Source organism: Channa argus, chromosome 5 (assembly GCF_033026475.1).
Source record: "Channa argus isolate prfri chromosome 5, Channa argus male v1.0, whole genome shotgun sequence".
NCBI lineage: Eukaryota > Metazoa > Chordata > Actinopteri > Anabantiformes > Channidae > Channa > Channa argus.
This window is the reverse complement of record NC_090201.1, coordinates 13,255,265-13,277,774: the sequence shown is the minus strand read 5'-3', so window position 1 is coordinate 13,277,774 and position 22,510 is coordinate 13,255,265. Positions and strand designations below refer to the sequence as shown.

General features: G+C 38.0%; 2 protein-coding genes across 14 annotated transcripts in view; one reads left to right on the top strand and one right to left on the bottom strand.

Annotated features, from left to right (window-relative positions):
- Positions 1 to 265: 265 nt before the first annotated feature.
- LOC137128182 (thiol S-methyltransferase TMT1A-like) lies at positions 266 to 2,223 on the bottom strand. The gene is made up of 2 exons (XM_067505981.1): positions 1,653 to 2,223; positions 266 to 894 (listed from the first exon to the last, which is right to left on the bottom strand). Exons 1-2 carry the CDS (start codon positions 2,145 to 2,147, stop codon positions 661 to 663), a joined length of 729 nt encoding a protein of 242 aa, XP_067362082.1. The 5' UTR covers positions 2,148 to 2,223; the 3' UTR covers positions 266 to 660.
- Positions 2,224 to 7,941: 5,718 nt separating this feature from the next.
- scn8ab (sodium channel, voltage gated, type VIII, alpha subunit b) overlaps positions 7,942 to 22,510 on the top strand; it is a 45,149-nt gene continuing 30,580 nt past the window's right edge. For 6 of the 13 annotated variants that reach the window (XR_010914379.1, XM_067503610.1, XM_067503606.1 and 3 more), the window contains exons 1-6: positions 7,942 to 8,101; positions 10,824 to 11,161; positions 20,410 to 20,528; positions 20,772 to 20,861; positions 20,942 to 21,070; positions 22,374 to 22,465. Coding sequence is in view for 12 of the 13 variants with exons in the window: in XM_067503610.1 (XP_067359711.1) it covers positions 10,880 to 11,161; positions 20,410 to 20,528; positions 20,772 to 20,861; positions 20,942 to 21,070; positions 22,374 to 22,465 (712 nt within the window). In the remaining variant the exon portion in view is untranslated. Of the gene's footprint in view, positions 8,102 to 8,197; positions 8,656 to 8,727; positions 9,809 to 9,833; positions 10,137 to 10,823; positions 11,162 to 20,409; positions 20,529 to 20,771; positions 20,862 to 20,941; positions 21,071 to 22,009; positions 22,102 to 22,373; positions 22,466 to 22,510 lie in introns of those variants that run through there. The other 7 variants (XM_067503609.1, XM_067503607.1, XM_067503605.1 and 4 more) reach the window with 4 other exon arrangements.

Sequence of the window (22,510 nt, the reverse complement as noted above, 5' to 3'; positions counted from 1 at the left end):
AGAGAATCAAAATATTACACGATATCCTAATGTCTAAAACGTTGCTGTGTTGCACCTTTACCACATGATGGCGCAATAGCATGTCGTCGAACCAGTCCAAGCTGCTTTCAAATTTTGGTTTTGCTGTATTTTACATCTCTGTGATATCAATCCATCCATCCATCTCTAACCGCTCATCCTCTTCAGGGTCGCGGGTGTTTAAATTTAATATGAAAAACAAAAAGCAATTAAACTCTTTAGTCATTAACAATAAAACAGACCAAAATTATCTTAATCATAATAAATATATTTTAATGACACAATCAATAAATCATGTCATCATGAAAGGCACAAATGATTACAAAAGTAGCAGACAGTGGAGACTGAGACATTTCTATGGCAGTGCATTAGGTAATCAGCAAGCCAGTTGAAGAGAATTGGAGGATAAACTCAAATACATTTTTATTTACAAAAATATCATTATGTACTGTGTATGTAAGGTATTTGTTGTATGTGGTAAACATAATTTGTTTTTAAAAAAGGTTTTTACAGTAAAAATTAAGTCAGTATCAACTTCAGTCAGTGTCAGCTATCTCCAACACTGGATGATAAATCATATTTCATATAGAGGTATATTCATACATCAATTTTGAGGGAGAGTTAAAGCTAATCAGACAGAACCTATTTTATAGCATAACCTATAATTTGTGGTTTGACCATGAACATGAATGGTGCTTCAATGTGACTCAGTTTAAGTTCAGAGAATCCAGCTGCCGCCACATCTTTCCATGTTTCCCGGGTGACCTCGCATCCATCACCAAAGTAGTACCAGGCAGGCTGAAAAACATGCTGGAAGAAGTGTGCCCAAGTTGAAGCATCTGCAGCAACATGTTCTACGAAAAAGAAGCCTCCACCCTGCAAAGGAAAGATTTATGTTTATACCAAAGGAATTACAAAATACACGCATTGCATTCATTGTGATTATACTTCCATACATATTTTATTTTATAATATATTTTGTTCTGTTTAAAATGTACTATGTGACCATTGTTAAGGAAACTATGTATCTCTTCATCAAATACAAAAAAAATTACAATATAAGTGGAATATTGAATGAAATGTGAACTTATGGAATGAAAGTTACAGTATATTGAATAAAAATCCTATCGAATGGCACATATTTGCTTATCTAATGATGACACCACATAGCAATCAAAGGTATTGTGTGATTAGTCAGTGAGAATAATGTGGGAACTATTTATAAAAAAATTTAAATTTTGGGTATACTTTGGCTGTTGCATCTGTTAGTGGTCATTTCTCTGTTTTGCATCAGCTTTTTAATGCCAATAAACTCAACTCATTATATTAGTTTTCAAATTAGATATTGCTTGTTATTTACAAAGACAACATCTTATTAGTTTATTCTGAAATATTTGGGAGTCGGGCAAGAAAGAATCCCACAAACAATTAGCCTACCATGGAAAACCTCAGCTTGGTATTTGCTGTGGGTTAGTTATTAATTTCCTGTGGTCAAAGATTAATCCAGATGTTGCACATGCAGAAACGCCCTTATTTACAACAGTAGCCTGTCAATAATATGCAGAACATGGCTGCGAGTCAGCATTTATTTCATAATCCCTTTAACCTTGTAGTTCAGTAATAATACTACTTACCGGTCGCAGTATCCGCTGTACCTCTCGCAGAGTTTGCGGTACGTCGTTGACAGAGCAGAGCACCAGGGTGCAGACGACTACGTCTATCGATTCATCTTCAACTGACCCCATGTCCTCCCCAGAAGACACCACAAATCGCTCATATGTAAGGTGGTCGTTCTGGTCCATGCTTTTCTTCAGATACCTCTGAAAATGACGGTTTGGGTCAGTGCAGATCACCTGACAGCCGGGCGGAAAGAACTCGAAATTTGTGCCGGTGCCGCAGCCGATCTCCAGAATTGTCAGCTGTCCACCCGGCTTGTTGAACTCAGGCAGACTGCGAAACAATTCCTTTTTCTTCCCGTACATTTTCTTGTTGTACTTCGCAGACATCCAGTACAGACACAACGGGAAAAAACGTTTGTATATTTCGTATAGACCGACCGCATGAATCAGATGTAGGGGCGAACATAACACATTGACAACAGCAGTACAAAATGTCATTAGAAAACTCATCTTTGAAGACCGTTACCTTCAAAGCAAAATATAGTAGTGCCAACAACAACCTGTTAATTTAGCCAATAAAAGATGAGTCCGTATCGGAAGTCCGGCATATAATTTCAAAATAAAAGCGGACCACTCTAATGCCTAATAGATATGGGGCTTGATCTACGCTTGCACGTCGATTTATGTAGATGCTCATTAAGCTGGTTATTAGCTTAGTTGAAGGCACTTTTTGTATTAAGTAATTATAAAATGTGCTATTATATATTTTTACTCCACACTTAGCTAAGAAATATTCCACTAAGTAATTCTTAGGATCAGAAGTCAATTTAGTTGTATGATTCTCTGCTGCCCAGCAGCTGCATTAATTTGTGTCTAATGGGACCTTCACACATACAGCTACAAGACTTGCTGCTGCTGTCCTTCTTTCAGTATAATGCTGCATCTCCTGTATGGGGTCACAGCAAGTTGCTGCCCCAGACTCAAACGATTGCTTGTATTTGGCAGTAGAGAATCATACTCCTGAACCTGATGTCTGATCTTTATCTGCAACATAGCTAGTAGCTACTCTTTTTGCATCAATGTATTTGAATAAAAAGTGAAACATGTCCCAACCGAGTGTGAATAACAAGTATAAAAATAACACATAGTTACTACACAGAGTTCTACAATAACCGCTAATAATAACATTTTAGCTAACCATCCAGAAGGCAAAAAAGGTGCGTGCAGGGCAAGGAGTATGTGCTGGTGGTTCGTGTGACATGAGATTGTCTCATTATGTTCAGTGGTTGTGTGGACCATATTCTCTGATGTCTACTCTCTTTCATGACTTGCAGTAATTCAAATTAACTGCTGTTTAACATCAGTTAGCTGCAACTCAGCCTGCTTTTTACTGTTACTTAACATTGGCTAGTTAATGGTTTATTTGCCTGATCTTAATGGAAAATAACAAGTAACTTTGTTAAGTGTTTTAGGAATTTAAAGATCAGTGGCACCCACTGCAGGTTAAGTACTCTGTTTAGATGATTCAGCGTTAAAGTTATAACAATGTGACATTTAATTCTACAGTTTTAATGTTTTATCACTTGTCTTTTCACATGACAGACTGTCAAACCCACTCTGGTTTACAACTAACAGATTTGCAGGCAGTTGATATGTGCAAAAAGAAATTGACTTAAGTATTTTTAAAATCATCTTTGGGACCAACTTGCTGCATATCATGTCTTTTTAAACATAATTATGAACAGCCAAGTTGGAGAAACCGTTCATGTCATTTTCGACTTTCGAATTTGGAGTTGAAGATCTTAGGAAGTTCTGACTGTTATAATCTCTTCCACTTGGTAGAAGAGGTGTAGAGGTGTCAAAATAACAGCTACCCCACTATCACCAGCAGTTAATAGTACATTTTATATCTAATGAAACTAATTCACATACTTCAAAATATGTTGTTTGTGTATACCTAATTCCACATATATGTATATTATAACAACCTGGATGGTGTGACCAGTGAGAACATGTAAACCCACACAGAAAGTATAGATTATCATGATAAAAAGTAAGTAAAATACGTTGTAAAAAATATATATATATTTAACCAGCAGTAACAGGTTAAAGGTTTTATTTTGTACTCTTTCCATCATAGAATCCACCTCTGTGGTGAATCTGTTAAGTAACATGTCTATGGGAAGTAGAAAATAATTACATAGACTGTCAGTAAAAAGATTTTATGTGGAAGCTGCTGCCAACAATTCAAATGTGACAGATTTAGAAATGTTTGAGACTGAGGAGAAAATACAGTTTGCAGTACTGCTTTTCTCAGATATAGATTTTGCTTTAAAATATATTTTCAGTTTCAGCAATGTTTAGAAGAACTACAACTAAGCAGCAACAAGAAAGAATTTACAGAATGCCTAGATTGACCTACAGTACACTCCTTAGCTGTTCTATAATTTCATCTCTGTTCACCCTTAATGTCCCAGGAGATAAAAAGCAGCTTTTAACATTTCCCAAAACTTCTGACTGAACACACCCGATGCAGGTACTAAGCAGTGGCCCAGAAAGCACCACCCATTGCTAGGCAGGGCCTTCAAGTAGGTGGGTCTGTCTTCTTTTTAATGCAGGGGTGTCTAACTAGTAATTTCTTTGTTTAAGCCTGGCAAGACTCATATTTGATGTGAGCACATTGCAGATTGTACGAGCTATTCTCTGACTGCATTTGGCTGTTTTTATTATCTGGTCCTCAGGTGTGTTGCTGTGTGGAGTCATTTTATGCTGTTGAAGGCATAGGCAAGCAACTTTACCAATTTTCAAAATGCTTTCTATGGCTTTAGTTTAGGCTGTAAATGTATATTAATGCTTCTAACCTTCCCTATGAATTTCTTATTTTAAAAATGTTCTTTGCTTTTAGCTGAAAAACTCCTCTAGATAGCATCATCCAGATGAGTTTTTCATCATTAGTTAGGCTGTGTCATCTGGAGGAGCTCTGGGAAAGTATGTTGGCCATGATTACAAAAGCCATAGTGTGAGCAACAATATTAGATAATCTAAACGGAAGGTTCCTCTAAGTGATGTCATCTGGAGTCAATTTTCAGCTGTTAGTAGAGAGAGATTTTAATATAGGGAAGTTAGAGGGAAGTTTGATCGCATTCATTTACATGTTCTAGGCAAAAGGTGTAGGTCCAAAAGAACCACTTTCAATATCAATGAAGGCGTCCTTCAGCAGTCCTGTCTCGTGCCCAAGGCCGAAAAACCTTTGTGGTCTGTTGTTTTACTTATGCTGAAGTTTGGAACCACCTTTTCATCTAAGAAATGTTTTAAATTATTGAATGTCTTTTTTTTTCTACATTGCAAAGGCTATGGTTTGTTTGTTTTTATGCTTAGCTTTGAAGTATTTTAGTATAAAATGAATTGTATTGTATTGTATATATTCATATCTAACTTACACTTAGTTTAGACGTAATAAACTAAGCTGCAAATAGCCCAACTTTCGCAGCAAAAATAGCTTTTTTGCTAACATCTTTAGCATATTGTTGTTGTGCTAACTGTTACTTTTAATTATCAACCCATTACAAAGTCAGCAGTCTCTTGTCTCAACAAGCTTATAGTACATGAAATAATTTAGGATGTTGACTTTGGTAACGTTAATACTGAATACGTTAAGACTAAATGTTAATACTGAGCGTGGACACAGGGCATCTGCCACCTGGTCCTCCATTTAATTGGCCACCAGCAGCAGCAGCTGTCCTGGCGTTTAGATTCAAAATAGAGATTTTGGCCAGTGATTGGCTGAACAGCCACAAAGCTGCCCGGGAACAAACCCCTCATCCAATCACCAAACAGAAGAGTTAGTTTACTGACTCTGCTGACTCTTGTTAACTGGGTTTTGCACTATGGGTGTATTACACCAAATATAACTACTATAACCTTTTATTACATTTGGTAATTATGTTAGCATTGTTTGCTTCAGCCTAAATAAATCTAAAATTTTACTCACATTGTATTAAGCACTTCCATCATTGTACTCCACTGCATACTATATATTTATATTTTTATATTACTATCATGCAGCACACCTAAACTGCCTTTCTGCATATCAATTTGATCTAAACTATGTAAATATTTTTGGAAGCCCATATCTCCAACCATATATATAAATCAGAAAATAAAGTTGTTGGTATTAAATTCCACCCAGCATTTGCAAATATTTATTAAATAATTAGCTTTTTAAATTAATGATAAAACAACGTGCTTGGCCCAGTGTATAAAGCTAAGGGCTAAATTAACAAAATGAATATCAAGGCATCAAACAACCTTAGAGCTGATAAAGAATTTAAAATCTCCCCAGTAACACAGCATTTTTGCAGACTGTGTGTTAGAGTATACTGCTGGTTTTGGCTTGATTGAATGAACAGTAGATTTTTAGTTTGCAAATAGCAAATTACTGTCAAATTACAAAGAAAGTCATACATTTGTGTGTGTATCTTTGTCTTACTACACTGTATGCAATAAACTGTAATTCTACAGAATTTTAAAAAGATACTCCAAATGCCAAATGTATATAAAAAAAGAGAATATTCAGTATTTTTACATCTGTGTGTATAATTTGGAAATATGGTAAATAACTTTTTTCTGCATCTCATTTATTTAATTTGACAGACAGAATCATTCGAAACCCTTTCCCTAGCTCCTTCCAAATAATCTACTGTCTGCCTTCCAATCTGGCATGTAGCACACTATGTCTATAACTTAATAGGTTAAGTTTTCTTATTTTTACATTACTGAAGTTCAGTAAAAGGCCAACCTGAAAGGTAGCTTTATGAAGTGCATGCAAAGGATTAGATTCCCTGCTGATGTTAAGCTGCAGTTCCCCAACATTCCACCAGATGAGGACATTATTGGGTCATTTTGAAAACCTTCTCCTCATAAAAGCCTCTGATGCTGTCTTTTGAAATGTGAAGACTGGAGACTAATGAGTCTTATATTATAGTGTTTTTTATAAAATTATACTGAGACTTTGGGACATTTGTGGTACAACAAACACTTATAACAACAAAGTCTTTGCATTAAGGCTGCTTGAATGACCCATACTTAATTACTGACACTTGTCTTTCAGTAAGCTATGAGATGTATTAATAATGTTTGAAACCCAAGTCATGAAGTTTAAGGTCTTCTTCACTAAAGCGTGCAAGCAGATTTTCCCTTGACTTTGACTTGAGAACCATCACAAGCCAAACCTTCAGAATCCCTATGATGTCACTGTGGAAACATTCAATTTGTAGACTGGAATAATGGAACCTCACTATTATTTTGTGTTTAGATCAGATATATTAGGCCAGTGTACAATGCCAGAGTTGGAATCCTGATAGGATTTAGTCTGTTGCCAGCAGGCTGTAACATGCTTCGAAAATGCATGCAGACAATGTAAAATTAATTTATATTTTTTTACAGAAAACATTTTTGAAATGTCATAGTACAAAATGCACATGTGTAAATATTAACAATAATGATGGTTAAAACCATTCAGCTACTTTGTATTGTAACAGCTTGCAGGAACAATTAAAGTTACAGCGTGCAAAAAGTTTTATAGAAACAATGTGGAGAGCTGCAGGAGAAAGCTCCCAGCATCCAGACTCACTGAAAAGTACAGGCAGCAGTGCAGAGAGAATAACTTCTAATGGTTTTTGAGCAAGGCTCATCCTTCTGACGAATCAGAGAAGAGCAGTGATTTCTGCTGATTAGTAAGTTTAATAGCATTTTTATTTATTGTAATTTACTATCATTACCTGAAGGGCTGTGCAGAGTGTAGTGGGGTGTAAAGAGAAAAGCAGAGGTCTGATACCTAGTTAGTGCTAGCTTAAGTTGCACACTGTAGTTTTAATGTTATTTGTGACTTGTTCTGTGATGTCAAAATTTGTGCTGCAAAAAAGTTTTGTAGGGTGAACAAATCTATGTAAAAAGATAGCCATCACAGACAAGGTAAATTTACCAATATACCACATGTACATTTTATATCACAATTCTTGGTTTAGATTTATGTACTCTCAAAGTCACACATTGGTGAATGTTATTACATTAAATATTATTTTGTAAATCTTTGATTAGCAATTATGATTAAGAGTGGGGTGGGGCTTTTTTAAAGATCGCCTTAACTTCCAAGTCTTCTTAGAAACATATGAAATTACACACTTCATTCATAGCAGATTGGAAAAATGTTTGTCACATTATACTAACTGTATTTTTAACGTAATTGTCTTAACATGCTGCGGTGTCTTGTCCCTTATCGAGACTTAAGGCATTTACAGACACTCCCTAACAATTTGCTGAGAGTCATCAATTATGCAGGGTAGCCGCACGCACTTGGAAGGAAGATAGCAGCAACAATATGGCGACAACCGCAGTTACTCGCGACTCTTTTCTACATCTGCAGTTCAGTGACAGCTGTCTGGATTTTTGTTAAAGCAAAAAAGGTAAGTAGACAATGTCTTTTCTGCTTTGTCTAATATATTCTGTCGTGGGATGGATCGCAGTCCTACTTTGACGACTGACTGCATCCCAGTGCCGCAGAGCGGTCCCTCTCAGCATCTTTTCCTACCGTCTGTGGAGGGCTCCTTGCCAGTGCATGGCAAAATATATGCGAGGCATCGGTCAGAAGTAGGAAAGGTATTGTTTTTCAAAGGCATAAACATGGATCTGAGACGCGACGTGGTGGAGAGCCGTAAGACATCGGGTTATTCGGGGTGTCGGCCTGCCGCTGGATGGAATGACATTTCAGTGTGTCAGAATGTGAAGCACATCGGGGACTCGGAGTGAGATCACGTCAAACTTCTCTGAGTGGCGACAGTAACTCTTCTGTGTGCTGCAAGTTCATGAAGAATGCGTCGCTTGCAAAACCATCTTAGGGATCAGTTTTTTTTCGCTACCATTATTTTATAACTATTACCTATAGTTTTACCCCCACCCCCGCACACTCCATCTCTGCCCCCTCCCTCTTGCAATCTCTTTGGAGACTACTGGTGAGGAGGTAGGTGCGTCTTTGGTTTGGCAGCCCTCTAAGGGGCCGCGGCACCGCTTTGTTGTCTTTTCATGCAGTCTCCACGTTTAAATCACAATTTCCATCTGTTGTCACTGTATGAACCTGCATCATATGGATCTGAGTCTGTGACGCATGGAGGTTTTCTATACGGGTGTGGTATAGCCAGGCCGTTATTGTTTCTTACAGTAAATTTCGCCTTTACAGGATTAAAATTGGTTGTGCTGATGTGATATAGACCGTTTTGAGTTAAGACCAGAGATGAGCTGTCAGGAAAAGACTTGCGCATTCAAATGACCTACTATGACTTAGTTAGTTAGTTAGAGGGTATACTGTAGCAGCAATAAACCACACTGCAGTATTTTAGGCTTTGGCTCTATAGGACAAAGGCGCGCCTCGGTTCTAGAGTGGCCTTTACTGAGGTTTATACCTATAGGGTGTCAGCTATCAGTTGATGGCACAACATACAATATGAAGGGCAGCGGCCTGGCTTCATCCCAAACACGGAGAAAGTTCTCATTAAAATAGGGTAGAAGTGTTCTTCTGGCCTTATGCCTCATGCTTCATTATTTAAAAGAGGTTTTGCTGAATTGTCATAACTCATCAACTTTCCCTGCAATAACTTTACCTGTAATGGACTCAGCTCATGCATGAAGAAAGTGGCATTATTTGGGGCCATTTTAATATCGTGCAGCCAAGTTATTCTTTCAGTAATACCTGAGGCTGCAGGGCTAACCTTCTGTCAGTGGTGCCGTGGACTGAACACGCCATGTTTAGAGACAAGCAGCATTTCGACAGGAAATGAGAGGTGTGTAAGTTCTTTTATCGGCCCATGTGACTTTGATGCAAGTTCCCCATACACCACCTCCTCACAGTGTCGGTTGTTCTCCATCAGATGCCAGCTCATCATCAGAGAGCACAGAGCAGAATAAAGGATTTTTCCAGGTGGCTAATCGGACAGAGACCATCTTGTCTTTTCCTCGAGAAGCTTTTGCCCTTATTTTTCCTCTGTCGTTTATTCTTAAATTTAATGCTATATGTCCGGATTTACAGTGACGACGGATTTAACTGCACCGAGGTCGGTTTGGATGGTTTGGAGCTGCGCACTAGCAGGATTCAACTTCAACATTTTCATTTAAAATGTGTAAGTGTAAGGATGATTGGGTTTGATTGAGCTTTAGTCTGTGGACACTGAAAGCGTTGCAGACCGTTTTTAAGGATTGTCCCAGCGCTGTGTAAAGGTTTCACGTAGTGCTGGCCACGCGATTTTGTCCCGGTTTGAATCACCTTGATGGTAGATGAGTTGATGTAACATTGATGGAAGGAGTAATAGAGGTTGTGCCGGGGTTGGGTTACTTGAATCGGACTTTCTTCTTCGTCTTGTTGGCTGTGCTTTTTCTTGACGACAGTGGTTTGTTGGATCTCTCTCTCTGCCTGAGGATGTCGTCTGACTTCTTTTGATTTTTCACCAGGTGTGTACCTCTGTCAATGTTTTATACGATGCTGCACACACCTAACAGCTAGAAGTATGACTATAATGTCATTTACGGGGTATCAAACCCAGTGACCATTATCTAGAGCGTAAATTCATCTGAAAGTCATCTGTTAGGAGCCTAGAGATATGCAGTTGTTACTGTTATTATACTGTTTAAAGAACCCCAGAAGTTGAGTTATTTCCCGAAAGTCCTTCAACAATTTGGGACAATTTGTGACAGTTTGTAATGTTCTGTAATTTTTCAATAATTAAGAAATCAAGAATAAATGAATTAATTTTTTTGATTGCTCTATGGTTAAGAGCTTAAGACACTATAAGACACACTTTAGTAAAGAGTTGATCTTTAGACTGGGAATGTAACAGTGAACACCACCAAAAAAAAAAAAAAACTAATAATGTCAGCAAAGCATTAACTGTTAACACCTGAATGATTCAGAGGTTGATAGAGTTGTTTGCAACCAACCATGCAGCTTTTCAAACCAAAACAGATGAGTTTCACTGTTTTAACCACAACCTTTTGTTTACCAGTGAGTATTATTGATCAGAGATTTGAGCTTAAAACTGTATTATTTTAGAAGATGATAATTGTGTTCTTCTCTCTGTGTTTCCTTACCTTTTGTTCACTCTCTGACTTTGTCACTTTATGTCCTTATCTTCCTCTCAGAGTTGGATGCCTGAGATGGAAAACAAATAAAGTGGAAATAGCTGCAGGATGAAAACATGGCCGCACCCATTATTGCACCCCCAGGACCTGACAGCTTCAAGAAATTTACCCCAGAGTCCCTTGCTAACATCGAAAAGCGAATCAACGAAGAGAAGAACAAGAAGCCGCCCAAGCCCAGGTCGGACAGTAGTCACCGCGACACATCTGACGACAATGAAGCCAAGCCTAACAGTGACCTGGAGGCTGGGAAGAACCTGCCCTTCATCTACGGTGATATTCCCCCAGGACTGGGGGCCACACCATTGGAAGATTTGGACCCATACTATGTGAACAAGAAAGTGAGTCGGTCCACAGGTCAAACGCTCCACGCACTTATCAGACAAACTAATCATTATAGACAGATCATAGATTACTCTTCAATCTTGTATTATTGTTACTGTTATTGTTACAAATGACAAACTGCCAGCAATATGAAATTTCCTGTCAGGTCTTATATTAATTCAACTAGAATTGAAGTTATTATTGTCAGTACAGAGAGATAATAATAGCAAAGTTTAGCTTGAGGCATTTCAGAGTTTTTCTGTACACCAATGGTCACTGATGCTGGCCCTAAAGACCCTCACTGCTTTATCAAGGTGCACAGGGAGATCATACAACACCCGAGAGTTTTTTTGGCACATCAGTCCAAGCAGAACACACTGAGAATGAGTCACGTAGTTGCTCCTTTAACACTGCGGGGTTGCTGTGGAATGCAGTTCTCGGACAGTGGACAGTCTCAGTGTTGCGGTGTTAGCACACTTTCAGATTGTAAGTGGTCTGTCTGAGTAGATAGCATTCATTTTAATTAGTGCAAGGGAGTAATACTTAAATGCTCAGAGTGAGACTTTAGCTAAATTTGTACTGTATGTATGCATGTGTGAGATGACAAATTTCCAGCAATAGGGATCTGAAAACATGTTTTTTTTAGAATACAGATAATTAACTTAATTTTTTTCCTTTTTGATCTTTTTTGAGTTGGGTGGTTCACAGCACTTTAAGGAGCTCTGTCACAGTAGCAAACAAACAAACAAACAAACAAACAAAAACGTTACTACATACCACTTCAAACTTCATGTTATTTAAAATTGTTTTGTGATTCCTCAGACATGACCCACAGTCAAATAAATTTTACATTTAAAGAAAATCAGTTTGCAAAACAATGTGATGCAGTTGCAAATAGAGCAAATCTTCAGTTTCCTTTAGATCTGCCATTGCTGTAACTACAGAGAGGATTAAGGAGTGAAGGCAGAAGATGGCAGGAGAGGACAGGAATTGATCAGAAATGGTTGGAGAATATTTGACTGCCTTCAGATCAATCATTTTATTTATATAGTCCAATAATACCAATAACAAATTTAGCCCTGTGCTCTTTATAGGTGTGGAGTAGCCAGTTTTCAGTGTGGTGGCAGTGGTAATGTGTAAGAGGATCTGTGGCCTGTACAGTAGCAAGAAGCTCATTCAGCAGTACTGCCTTTTAGGGTGGATGAAGTGTAATAAGTGTATTTATCTTTTGGGATCTATTGATTCACAGCCATAGATCACAGGAATTCTTGAATCCATGTCCTATCATCATTCCCCATTTTACTTGTTTCCCAGTTCATAGCTCTTTACCTCTTGTTGCATCCCCCTATTGAGCCTCACTTTAGTGGCTGAAAGAAAGTGGTTTATCACGGCCACCACTTAAAATATTCTTTCATCTGCAGTTAAAGACTGTTTTGCCTGAGCCATATATGTGTCTGTGTGTGATAATACGTACATGCCTATAAAGACTACATTGTAAAAAGTTGAAATAATGTTTTGGGATAGGTGATGTTGAATGGCCTGTTACCTGAAAAGCTACAGTGTTGTGGGTCTGTAATGGTTTTGAAATAACAGAAAAGGCTATGATCAAAATTTCTAAATAGTTTCTAAATTTGCCAAAGTTGTTTATCACTAAAAATGTGGAGGATCTGGCTTAACTTAAACAAACTCTACAGTTTGAAGAATGACTGTGTCTGCAGGACATTTCATACACATTTAGCTGCTTTTTTTTTTTTTTTTACATGTTTTGTAAATCCTAATTTGTTTTGTAAATAAAATTTAAGATTAGAGAATAACAGACTGAGGAGAACCTCTTAAATTAACTTTGGTTCTATGCTCAAAAACATGGATGAAAGCTTACTCACAAGAAGAAACATAAACAATGGCAATACAGTATGTTACAATACAGATAATTGTGCACAAAGTTAAAAAGCACAGTTTCTTATAGTCCATGCAAGAATCTATATCTAATAGTTTGAAACTGGAGGGAAAACCCTATATGAATGTACAGTACATTTCCCAGACCATTTACAGGTTCCCATCATTCTCATTTGCAGTATTTGTTTTCTTACATCGTGTCCTTTCCAATGAATCATTTCATGTACATATAGCTATGATTACTCCTAAAAGCTCAAAACCCTATGTTGAATTCTGAGTTAACAAATGTATGAAAATGCTTAAAAATGCTACTTATCTGCAGTTTGCTGAATTAACAGAATTAAATAGTCAGATTTAAAAGTTTTATTAAACCTCAACTTTATGTGAAAAGCATATATGAATTGATTTAAAAATATTAATATGATATTAATCAGGGGTGTACATTTGTGTGCCACAACTATGCAGAATCTCAAAAAATACATCATAAATTGATTCACAATTCATTATTACATCATTACATTAATATATCATTAAATTATAAAAGAAAACATTAGTAAGAATTAGTCATGTAATAATTAGTTCTGAATGGTTTGTTGCCAGGATAGTGCACATAACTTTGGCTTGTCCCAAAACCAACATAATAACTCTCTAAAAACTAAAAAAGTTTTCTTTGGCTTAAATAAATAAATATGTGACCTGTGAATGTAGGTCCTGTCTACACATAGAGCAGATTTTCAGAATCCCATCACAGCCACAGTCCTTCTGAGCAGCTGCAGTGATGCAGATGTGGCTGTGGTTCATGCTAAATTTTATGTTTACATGGAATTTAAAAGGGTGTAAAGGGGGGCAACTTAGGTAGCAACATATATAACATATGTGTTTTTTCATATACAAGTTTAGACTTTTCCTTATTTTGTTCAGTAAAGATCTGCTAACTCCATTATACTACACCCATTCATATTTTTTCTAAGCAATTTCAATAAGTGACAATGAGTCACAAGCTAAAACGTCATCATGCCTGTCACTTCTACAGTCATTCATAGCAGTCATTCTCTTCGTCTGCTAATGACTTTACCCTCCATCACCTCTGAGGAGGTGCCTCTAAATATACTCAGAACTAGTGTACATTCCTGCTCTGCTGTTAGCTTCCGTACCTTTCCAGGCTGCTCATCTCCTCTACTTGCCCAACAGTCGTCTTATCGTGTGTGTGTGTGTGTGTGTGTGTGTGTGTGTGTTACTGTCAGCTGCAGGAAACCTGATCACAGCACTCATGCATCAAAGAGAGGAAGAGGGGGCAGTGGTGAGGAAGAGAATTGCAGCGTTGCAGTTCTTGTTTTCCCCTGTGATAGGGAGAGAACTGCCTGGGCTTTTCAAATGTCTGATGTGATTAGGCAACGTTGAAGCTGCTGTAATCGTAAAGAAAGAACAGGATATAATGCATGGAAGGCCTGCTCGTGTTTTAGCAGGTGCTGTGCACGAGCAAATGTCTGTTTTTCCTGAGAGGGAAGGATTTTAATGTGAATGGAAATATAGCTAAGATGATACAGCTTGAATTAGCCCATGTGCAAAGTGGACAAAAGGTTTTGTTGATGCTAAAGCTTCATTCTCTCTCTGAATGAGGCATTTCTGTGACTACTCTGTGAAAGGAATGTGCAGTAGACTAGTCATTCCTGTAACTGGTAGTGTGCTAGTGTGCTGCTTTAGTGTAAGATCACGACTAAAGCAGCAGTCACCTCTGAATCTCAGCATGTTGCACTGTACACACCATTACTTTATGTCCCTGTCCTACTGTCTCTGTCTCTGTCCATTACTCTCATTTTCCCCTCTTACTTTCGCTGCCTTCTCTCCAGCTTTCTTTTTTCTGGTATAGTAAATTAGAGTGAGGGCCAGTCTTTAGAGCTTTGTGTGAGTCCTCAGTCTCTGATGACACAGCATCCTCCTGTGCTGGGTAGAGTGAGGCAGGGATGGGGCAGCGGGTTGACTGTGTTTTCAGTTCTTGTCAGGTTGGTATAAAAAAGAGGGTGGGGTAAGGGGTGGAAAGTGGGGTTTGCAGCACAACATACAGGTGAAAAGTGGGATGACGCATTTTTTTTTCATGGGGAGTTCTATACAGGGAAATGTTATGCACTTAAGTTATGTTTCAGGCTACCGAGATTTATAGAGATAAATTAAAGCTCCTATTGAAATCTCTGATGTTTTGTCATGAAGAATCAAAGCTCCGAGTTGAATAACTTGGAAGTGAAAAAACTGCAGATATTTTTTTCTTTTTTGTAAATTGAAACAAGAGGCAATGGTCCCTACCACGTACTCATTAAAGAATGGGCTAAAATCCAGCTAATATTGTGTCATGTTTTTTGTTGCTTCCAGTTCTATAAAGAGGGTTTTGAAATGATTTGGAAAACATTGCTACAAATTAAGGTAATTTAGGGCTTAGATCAACTTTTTAACATTTAATCCAATTTTTATGTAGTCTATTAGATGTTATACTGGCTCACAACTAGAAGGTCACGGGTTTGCATCCCTGGCTGGCTGCAGCCTCTCTGTGTGGAATTCGCATGTTCTCCCTGTGTTTGTGTGGGATTCCCCCAGGTGCTCCAGGTTTCTCCCACTGTGTAAAGACATGTATGTTAGGTCAATTGGTGACTCTAAATTGCCCGTGGGTGTGACTGTGAGTGTGAAGGATTGTGTGTGTGAAAGTATGTCTGTGTTGGCCCTGACACAGACTGGTGACCTGTCCGATCTGAAGTCAATTTTGTGAAGTACAACACCCCCTCCTTATAATTTACTCTACTGTTTTGTTGCTTACATGTCACTCAGCTTCCTCTCTCTCTCTTTTTCTGTCCTCCCTTCTCATCTTATTCTTAGTTTCTCTCTGCTGCATGCCTACCCAGTCCTCCTCCTTCTTCCGTCTTCCCATCCATCTCAGGTTTGGCTCTCTCCCCTCTGCAGCTCTCTGGCTTTCTGTTCTGCATCACTCCCCCTCCACCCCCTCATCTCTTCCTCTCTCTTCAGTGCTCTTTACTGCTGTCCCATACCCCTGCAAGCCCACTCTTCACTATTATTGCTCTACACCCATACACACAGACACACACAGACATAACACACATACAAAAAAAAACACACAAACACACACTGGCATTGCAGCTGCATTTTGCCATCAGATTCTTGCATATGTGCCTTTTTTTAAATCTCTATGGAGAATTCTAAACATTTCTCCAGCTTTGCAGCAAACAAGGGCATCCTCACAGTAAAACTTCCTCTGCCAAGTTGTGTACTAGATAGATCACAGTGAAATTACTTTAACGCCCATTGTTTTACATATACAGTAGTGTGATTTGTGTCTATTACCATGGTTTGTCTTTGTTATCATGTGCTTAGACAAAGACAAGAGATGCAAGGGAAGAGATGCAATTCAGAGATCTAGACATACTTTATTTGCACCTCATGGGAAATTTTGTTTTCAAGTCTGAACAAAAACAGTCCTAAAAGCAGAAACTTTACAAAAGTTGCAATTGACCCACTTAAAGATTTACTCTCTGTAAAATCTGCAAATGAAAATTAAGTAATTTTAAAATGACTCAAGTGAGTCCTAAGTCACTTAAAAAGCATGTGCAGCACTTCCAATTCATCTTAAGCTTCCCAGACCTAGTGGTGCATTACATGGTTGGTATACTGATCTTATTCATAAAGCAAAAAGTTAAATTTAGTGACAGTTAATTCAGTGTGATCAACTCACTTTCTGTCAACCTACTTTAAAGAGTTTGTCTGGGAAGTTAATTAAACTGCAGAAATGAGTGATTAATAAAACACTTGACTTCTCACAGGACAGTGAACCATACAGTCTACATCATATGGTATGTGCTTGCATTCTGGGACACAGTTGTTGTCTGTGTTTTACATTGATGACATGTTGGACTTAGGTTGTTGAGGTTGCAATAAGCACCTATAATCTGCAGCCTCTTCATTTTATTCCATGTAGCCTTTTCCTCTCATGCTTTTTTCATTTGTGCAATGGTATCAGTTGCAGTTAGGAGACTGCATATGTATGATTAATCTCTGACCAAGTAGGTTTGATAAAACTTTACATGATAATATCTTTTTTAGAAGCAGCTTTTATTATTTTTCTACCTGGTATAGGCTGCAGCCAATTCAACTGTCTTGACTGCTTTAGACTTTGCTTGTTTACTTTTATCTCCTTTATGTCGTCAGGTAAAGTCTTTATGTTACAAAAAAGTATTTTGTTTAATCAAGACAAGTTTTCACATTGTTGCATTTTACTTACATTTGACACAGATAATTAACTTGTATTTGTTATTGAGTATGTCAATTAAAATGTGGTGTGAAAATAGGCCATGACAACTAAGCTTTTATTGAGAAAAAAATATGCAATTTACCATTTTGTAAGCTTCAAAGTCAATGTGACAGACGATCTATTACAAAAATTGCCTGGCAATTGCATCCCTTGTTCTAATTGTGCCAGGTTGCCAACTTTGCATCAACAGCAGAATTTTCTGTCTGCATATCGAGAAATTTAAGTGAGCAACATTGTAGTTAAATTGTTGAATCCTAATGAAACTTTCAGCCATTCCTTATGTTATAGGGGATGACCTACATTGAAACTCAATAAGGACAAATCAATAGTCTGCATAAAATACTGTCTAGAGCTGTAGAAATTAATAGAATTTATCCATGGCATTATACTTCACAGTGATTAACATAGGAGACATAGTTATGCACGCTGGACATCTGTAAACAGCTAATGAGATATTTCATATTTTGCACTCTCGCCTTCTATGCGCATTCTGTATTATCTTGGTCAGCAAAACGCTTCACTTGACCTCAGAGAGAAAAATAAGAGTGGATTTTTGTTTTTCTTTTTTATAGTTTTGATTAAGAATAAAGACATTATCCTACACATGACAGTAAATGGGATAAAAGGGATATTTTAAGTATTACAGGGGAGAGAGGAGTCTTCTGATGTAGAGAGAACACTCTGTGTCTTTCTAAAGATTACAGAAGCTATTTTTAATTTATTAAGATTTCAGGACAACACTGTCTGCTGACAGTTCAGGTCATCTCCATGTTTCTGTCTAGTCTTTCCTATAATATGAACCATGGTGTGTGTGTGTGTGGCATGAGCAGGCTGTCTTATGTGGGTGCAGTGATTATGATTTCAATTTAAATGTGAACTAGAAAAGTAATACATATATCAGTTAAAAGCATTTGAAATGAATTTAAATTCACCTCTTCTATTATGTCATTCTCCATTACTGGGTACATACAGAACATGATGTGTTTTCTGTAAACACTAGCAACCCGTATTGATGAAGGTGTCATGAATACAAATGAGTGAATGCAATTATGGTGGAAATAACTATAACATTGTATATTGTAACTAACTCACAAAATCCCTATGATATGGACCACGCATTGATAAAATGTATGGAATATGAACCACTTCAAAACTCTTATGCCTACACACTATACAGCACTTACAAAACACACTATAAACACTATAAAAAACTGTTCATGCTCCTGGAACATTTCCACATTTTGTCACATTACAACCACAAACACAAATGTATTTTATTGGGATTTTATGTTATAGACCAACACAATGTGGTAAATAATTGTGAAGTGAAGGGAGAATTATAGTTTCAAAAGTTTTTACAAATAATTATCTAAAAAGTGTGGCATGCATTCACCCCCCTTTGCTCTGATACCCCTAACTAAAATCCAGTGGAACCAATTGCCTTCAGAATTCACCTAATTAGTAAATATTAGTAGAGTCCACCCTTGTTCAATCTAACCCCAGTATAAATACACCTGTTGTTTGAAGCTCTCAGAGTTTTGTAGAGAACATTAGTAAACAAACAGCGTCATGAATTCCAAGGAACACACCAGATAAGTCAGGGATAAAGTTGTGGAGAAGTTTAAAGCAGGATTAGGGTATAAAAAATATCCCAAGATTTGAACATCTTGCAGAGCACTGTAGAATCTATCATCTGAAAACCTACCAAGACATGGCCGTCCACCTAAACTGACGGGCCGGGCAAGGAGAGCATTAGTCAGAGAAGCAGCCAAGCCACCATCCCCATTGTAAACATTGTGGTGGCAGCATTATGATGCTTTTCTTCAGCAGGGACAGCAAAGATGGTCAGAGTTGATGGGAAGATGGATGTAGCCAAATACAGGGAAATCTTAGAAAAAACCTGTTAGAGTCTGCAAAGACTTGAGACTGGAGCAGAGATTCACCTTCCAGCAGGACAATGAAACTAAACATACAGCCAGAGCTACAATGGAATGGTTTAGATCAAAGCATATTCATGTTTTAGAATGACCCAGTCAAAGTCCAGACCTTAATCCAATTGAGAATCTGTAGCAAGATTTGAAAATTACTGTTGCTCTCCATCTTTGCTATTTTGCAGAGAAGAGACAAACCCAAATAAGACTTGAAACTATAACTGCAGCAAGTAGTGGTTCTACAAAGTATTGACTCAGGGGGATGGATACAAATGCATGCCACACTTTTCAGATATTTATTTGTAAAGAATTTTGAAAACCATTCACCATCATTTTCCTTTTACTTCACAATTATGTACCACTTTGTGTTGGTCTATCACATAAATTAATAAAATATATTTACATTTGTGCTAGTAACTTGTCAAAATGTGGACATTTTCAAGGGGTGTTAATACTTTTCCAAGGTACTGTAGTTGCAAAACAGATGGGACACCCTGGTATCAACCGTAGTTGTAAAAATGAAGTGTTCCAGTAGTACGTCATACTTATCACTCTGTCCCCATGTTGTTTCTGTCTAAAATTGACCACAAACATCCACAAACAAGACTAAGATATGTACAGACACACACACTGCTGCCTCACCCCAGTGCCCAGCCCCACTTGGCCCAGCTCTGTTTATGGGTGGGGAGTGGTTGTTGAGAGCCTAGAGTCAGCAGATCTACCCCTGATCGATGACAGCATTTGCGGTTCTCTTCCAGTAAGAGCTTTAAACTTGGGGAGAAGAGAGTCATTTGGCCAAGGACAGGGGAGAGCATCCCACTCGCCTGTCTGCTTCTTCTGAGGCAGCTCACAAAGCTGCCATTATGACGAAAACCTCATCAGGACAGGGTGAGGTGACAGGACAGAGTAAAGCACAGTCTCATGTGTGTGCATTTTATCTTATATATAGTATATTTTATTCTGTGTATTGCATATTAAGATGCTTTTCAGTATTAGTATTTTTAGTGCCCCATGACTCAGGTGAGTCCACGACTCACACCAGGTAATCAACAGACATGTGCCAAATCATATGTGCCATTTATTAATTATGCTTTCTTTCTTCCTTTGTTTCTCTTTTTTTCCACAGACATTTATAGTCCTAAACAAAGGGAAAACAATCTTCCGCTTCAGTGCCACGCCCTCCTTGTACATCTTAAGCCCTTTTAATCTACTTAGGCGAATAGCTATTAAGATTTTGATACATTCATATCCTTCCAAGTTATTCAATTTCCATGCTTGATGTTTTTTGCAATGTATAAGTTTTTTTTCTGAACATGCTATAGAAGTTCAGTTAATACTAAGTCGAGCTATTGCCTACATTAGTTAGCAGTAAAGCAGTTTTGTCCTTTCTCTGCTTCTCTTTAACATTAGGGTTTTATTGCAGTTGTTGGTGTGTGTTAGGTGTTATGGTAGCACTGTATAAACTTTCCTTAACTTCTGTCTTCTCACGTTATTCAGCATGATCATCATGTGTACGATTTTGACCAACTGTATATTCATGACATTTAGTGATCCTCCAGAATGGTCCAAGCAAGTAGAGTAAGTATAAGCTCATTCTACATTCTCAGGAACGTCCTTGTTTCATTTCACTGTTTTACTGACTTCTTTCTTTTTTCAAGGTATACCTTCACAGGTATCTATACATTTGAGTCGCTCACAAAAATTGTCGCCCGAGGCTTCGCTATAGACGATTTCACCTTTCTCAGAGACCCATGGAACTGGCTAGATTTCATGGTCATCTCAATGGCGTAAGTATTTCAACTAATAAATATTTAAATAAATAAATAACTATGTAAATAAAAATAACATAAACAGCTACAATCAAATCTAAAAATCCTGCAATTAGAACAAGAAACCAAATGGGGAATTTAATATGACTGATAATAATGTCATAACACTGTGAAGCACATTAGTGGAGCATTCAAGTTATTGCTGACACCTGTGCTTTTACATACATGACAAATTAGAAAATAGCTGCTGTCCAAAGCTGTTTCCATACTCAGTCTGCAATATGTGCAGACTGCCACCACAGTCATTTTTTCATGCATAAAATATGCTTGTGTTGCATCATGGGATCTTTTGTAGAAAGCTTTGTACATGGGCACAACCTTTTCTTTTTTTACTCCTGCTCCGAGTGATTTTGGAGGACAGTCAAAAGTTGGACACTCAGACAAAATGGGAGAGTGACTGTGGACAGAGCCTGACTCATTTTAATTTCACTTAGTGGATAAAATTCTCAATGAGAGAGAATCAGTAAGGAAAAAAGCTCCAACCAGCTGAACACACTTTTCCAGTCTAGTACTTACTGATACAAATTATTGCCACCAAACTATTGTTAGATGTAGGTTAGCCAGTGCAGTTGTGCAGTGCAGCTGTTCTTCTCATTCACTGTTACTTCAGGGACAGTGTTTGTGATTCATGTCATCTTCTCAAACACTTGTTTTCTTCCTGCTGTTTGCAGGTTTGTGAAGACTAGAATGAGTTGTGCATTTGTGATTGATGGGCAGAAGTTTTACCTTCTTGCTATTCTAATTAGTCACTAAGACATTCGAAAGTTGGAGTGGCTGTAAACAATTCTCATCGTACAACTTGATAATGTTTTGATAATGATAATTTTGTAGCTAACAATTCTTTCTTTCCTCTATCTGAGATGGCGGCTGAGTAACTGTATCTGATCCACCTTGCAGGTATATAACAGAGTTTGTAAACCTAGGCAATGTGTCAGCTCTGCGTACGTTCAGGGTTCTGAGGGCTTTGAAAACAATTTCAGTTATCCCAGGTAAGACGGGCCAGGTGTATGTTTTGGCAGGGGGGGGCACGGGGTTGATGTTAGTCGTGGTTTTGTTTCAGTCCCCCTCCTCTCCTCCTTCTCCTCCGTTCTCTTCTCTCTGATCAGGCAGGCGTTCTTTCTCTCACCGTGGTGTCCCCTTCTGGTCTTCGATGGTGGTGCTGGTGTCGTGCTCTTGCGCATACATGCGTGCGTGTGTGTTGTTATTGTGTGTGTTGTGTGTCATTGGGTTCTGTTCTGTGTGTCATCCTACCTTGTTACAGATATATAACAGAGTTTGTGGACCTTGGGAATGTCTCGGCGCTGAGAACGTTCAGGGTTCTCCGAGCATTGAAAACAATTTCTGTCATTCCAGGTGAGACTCCCATTTAAACACTAAGGCTGAGCTCCCTTTATCTAT

Excerpts from the sequence above, each read along its gene's own strand:
- LOC137128182 (XM_067505981.1), bottom strand. The coding sequence starts at position 2,147 with ATGAGTTTTCTAATGACATTTTGTACTGCTGTTGTCAATGTGTTATGT. Across the intron at positions 895-1,652 it reads TACAGCGGATACTGCGACCG|GGTGGAGGCTTCTTTTTCGT; the intron begins GTAAGTAGTATT and ends TTTCCTTTGCAG.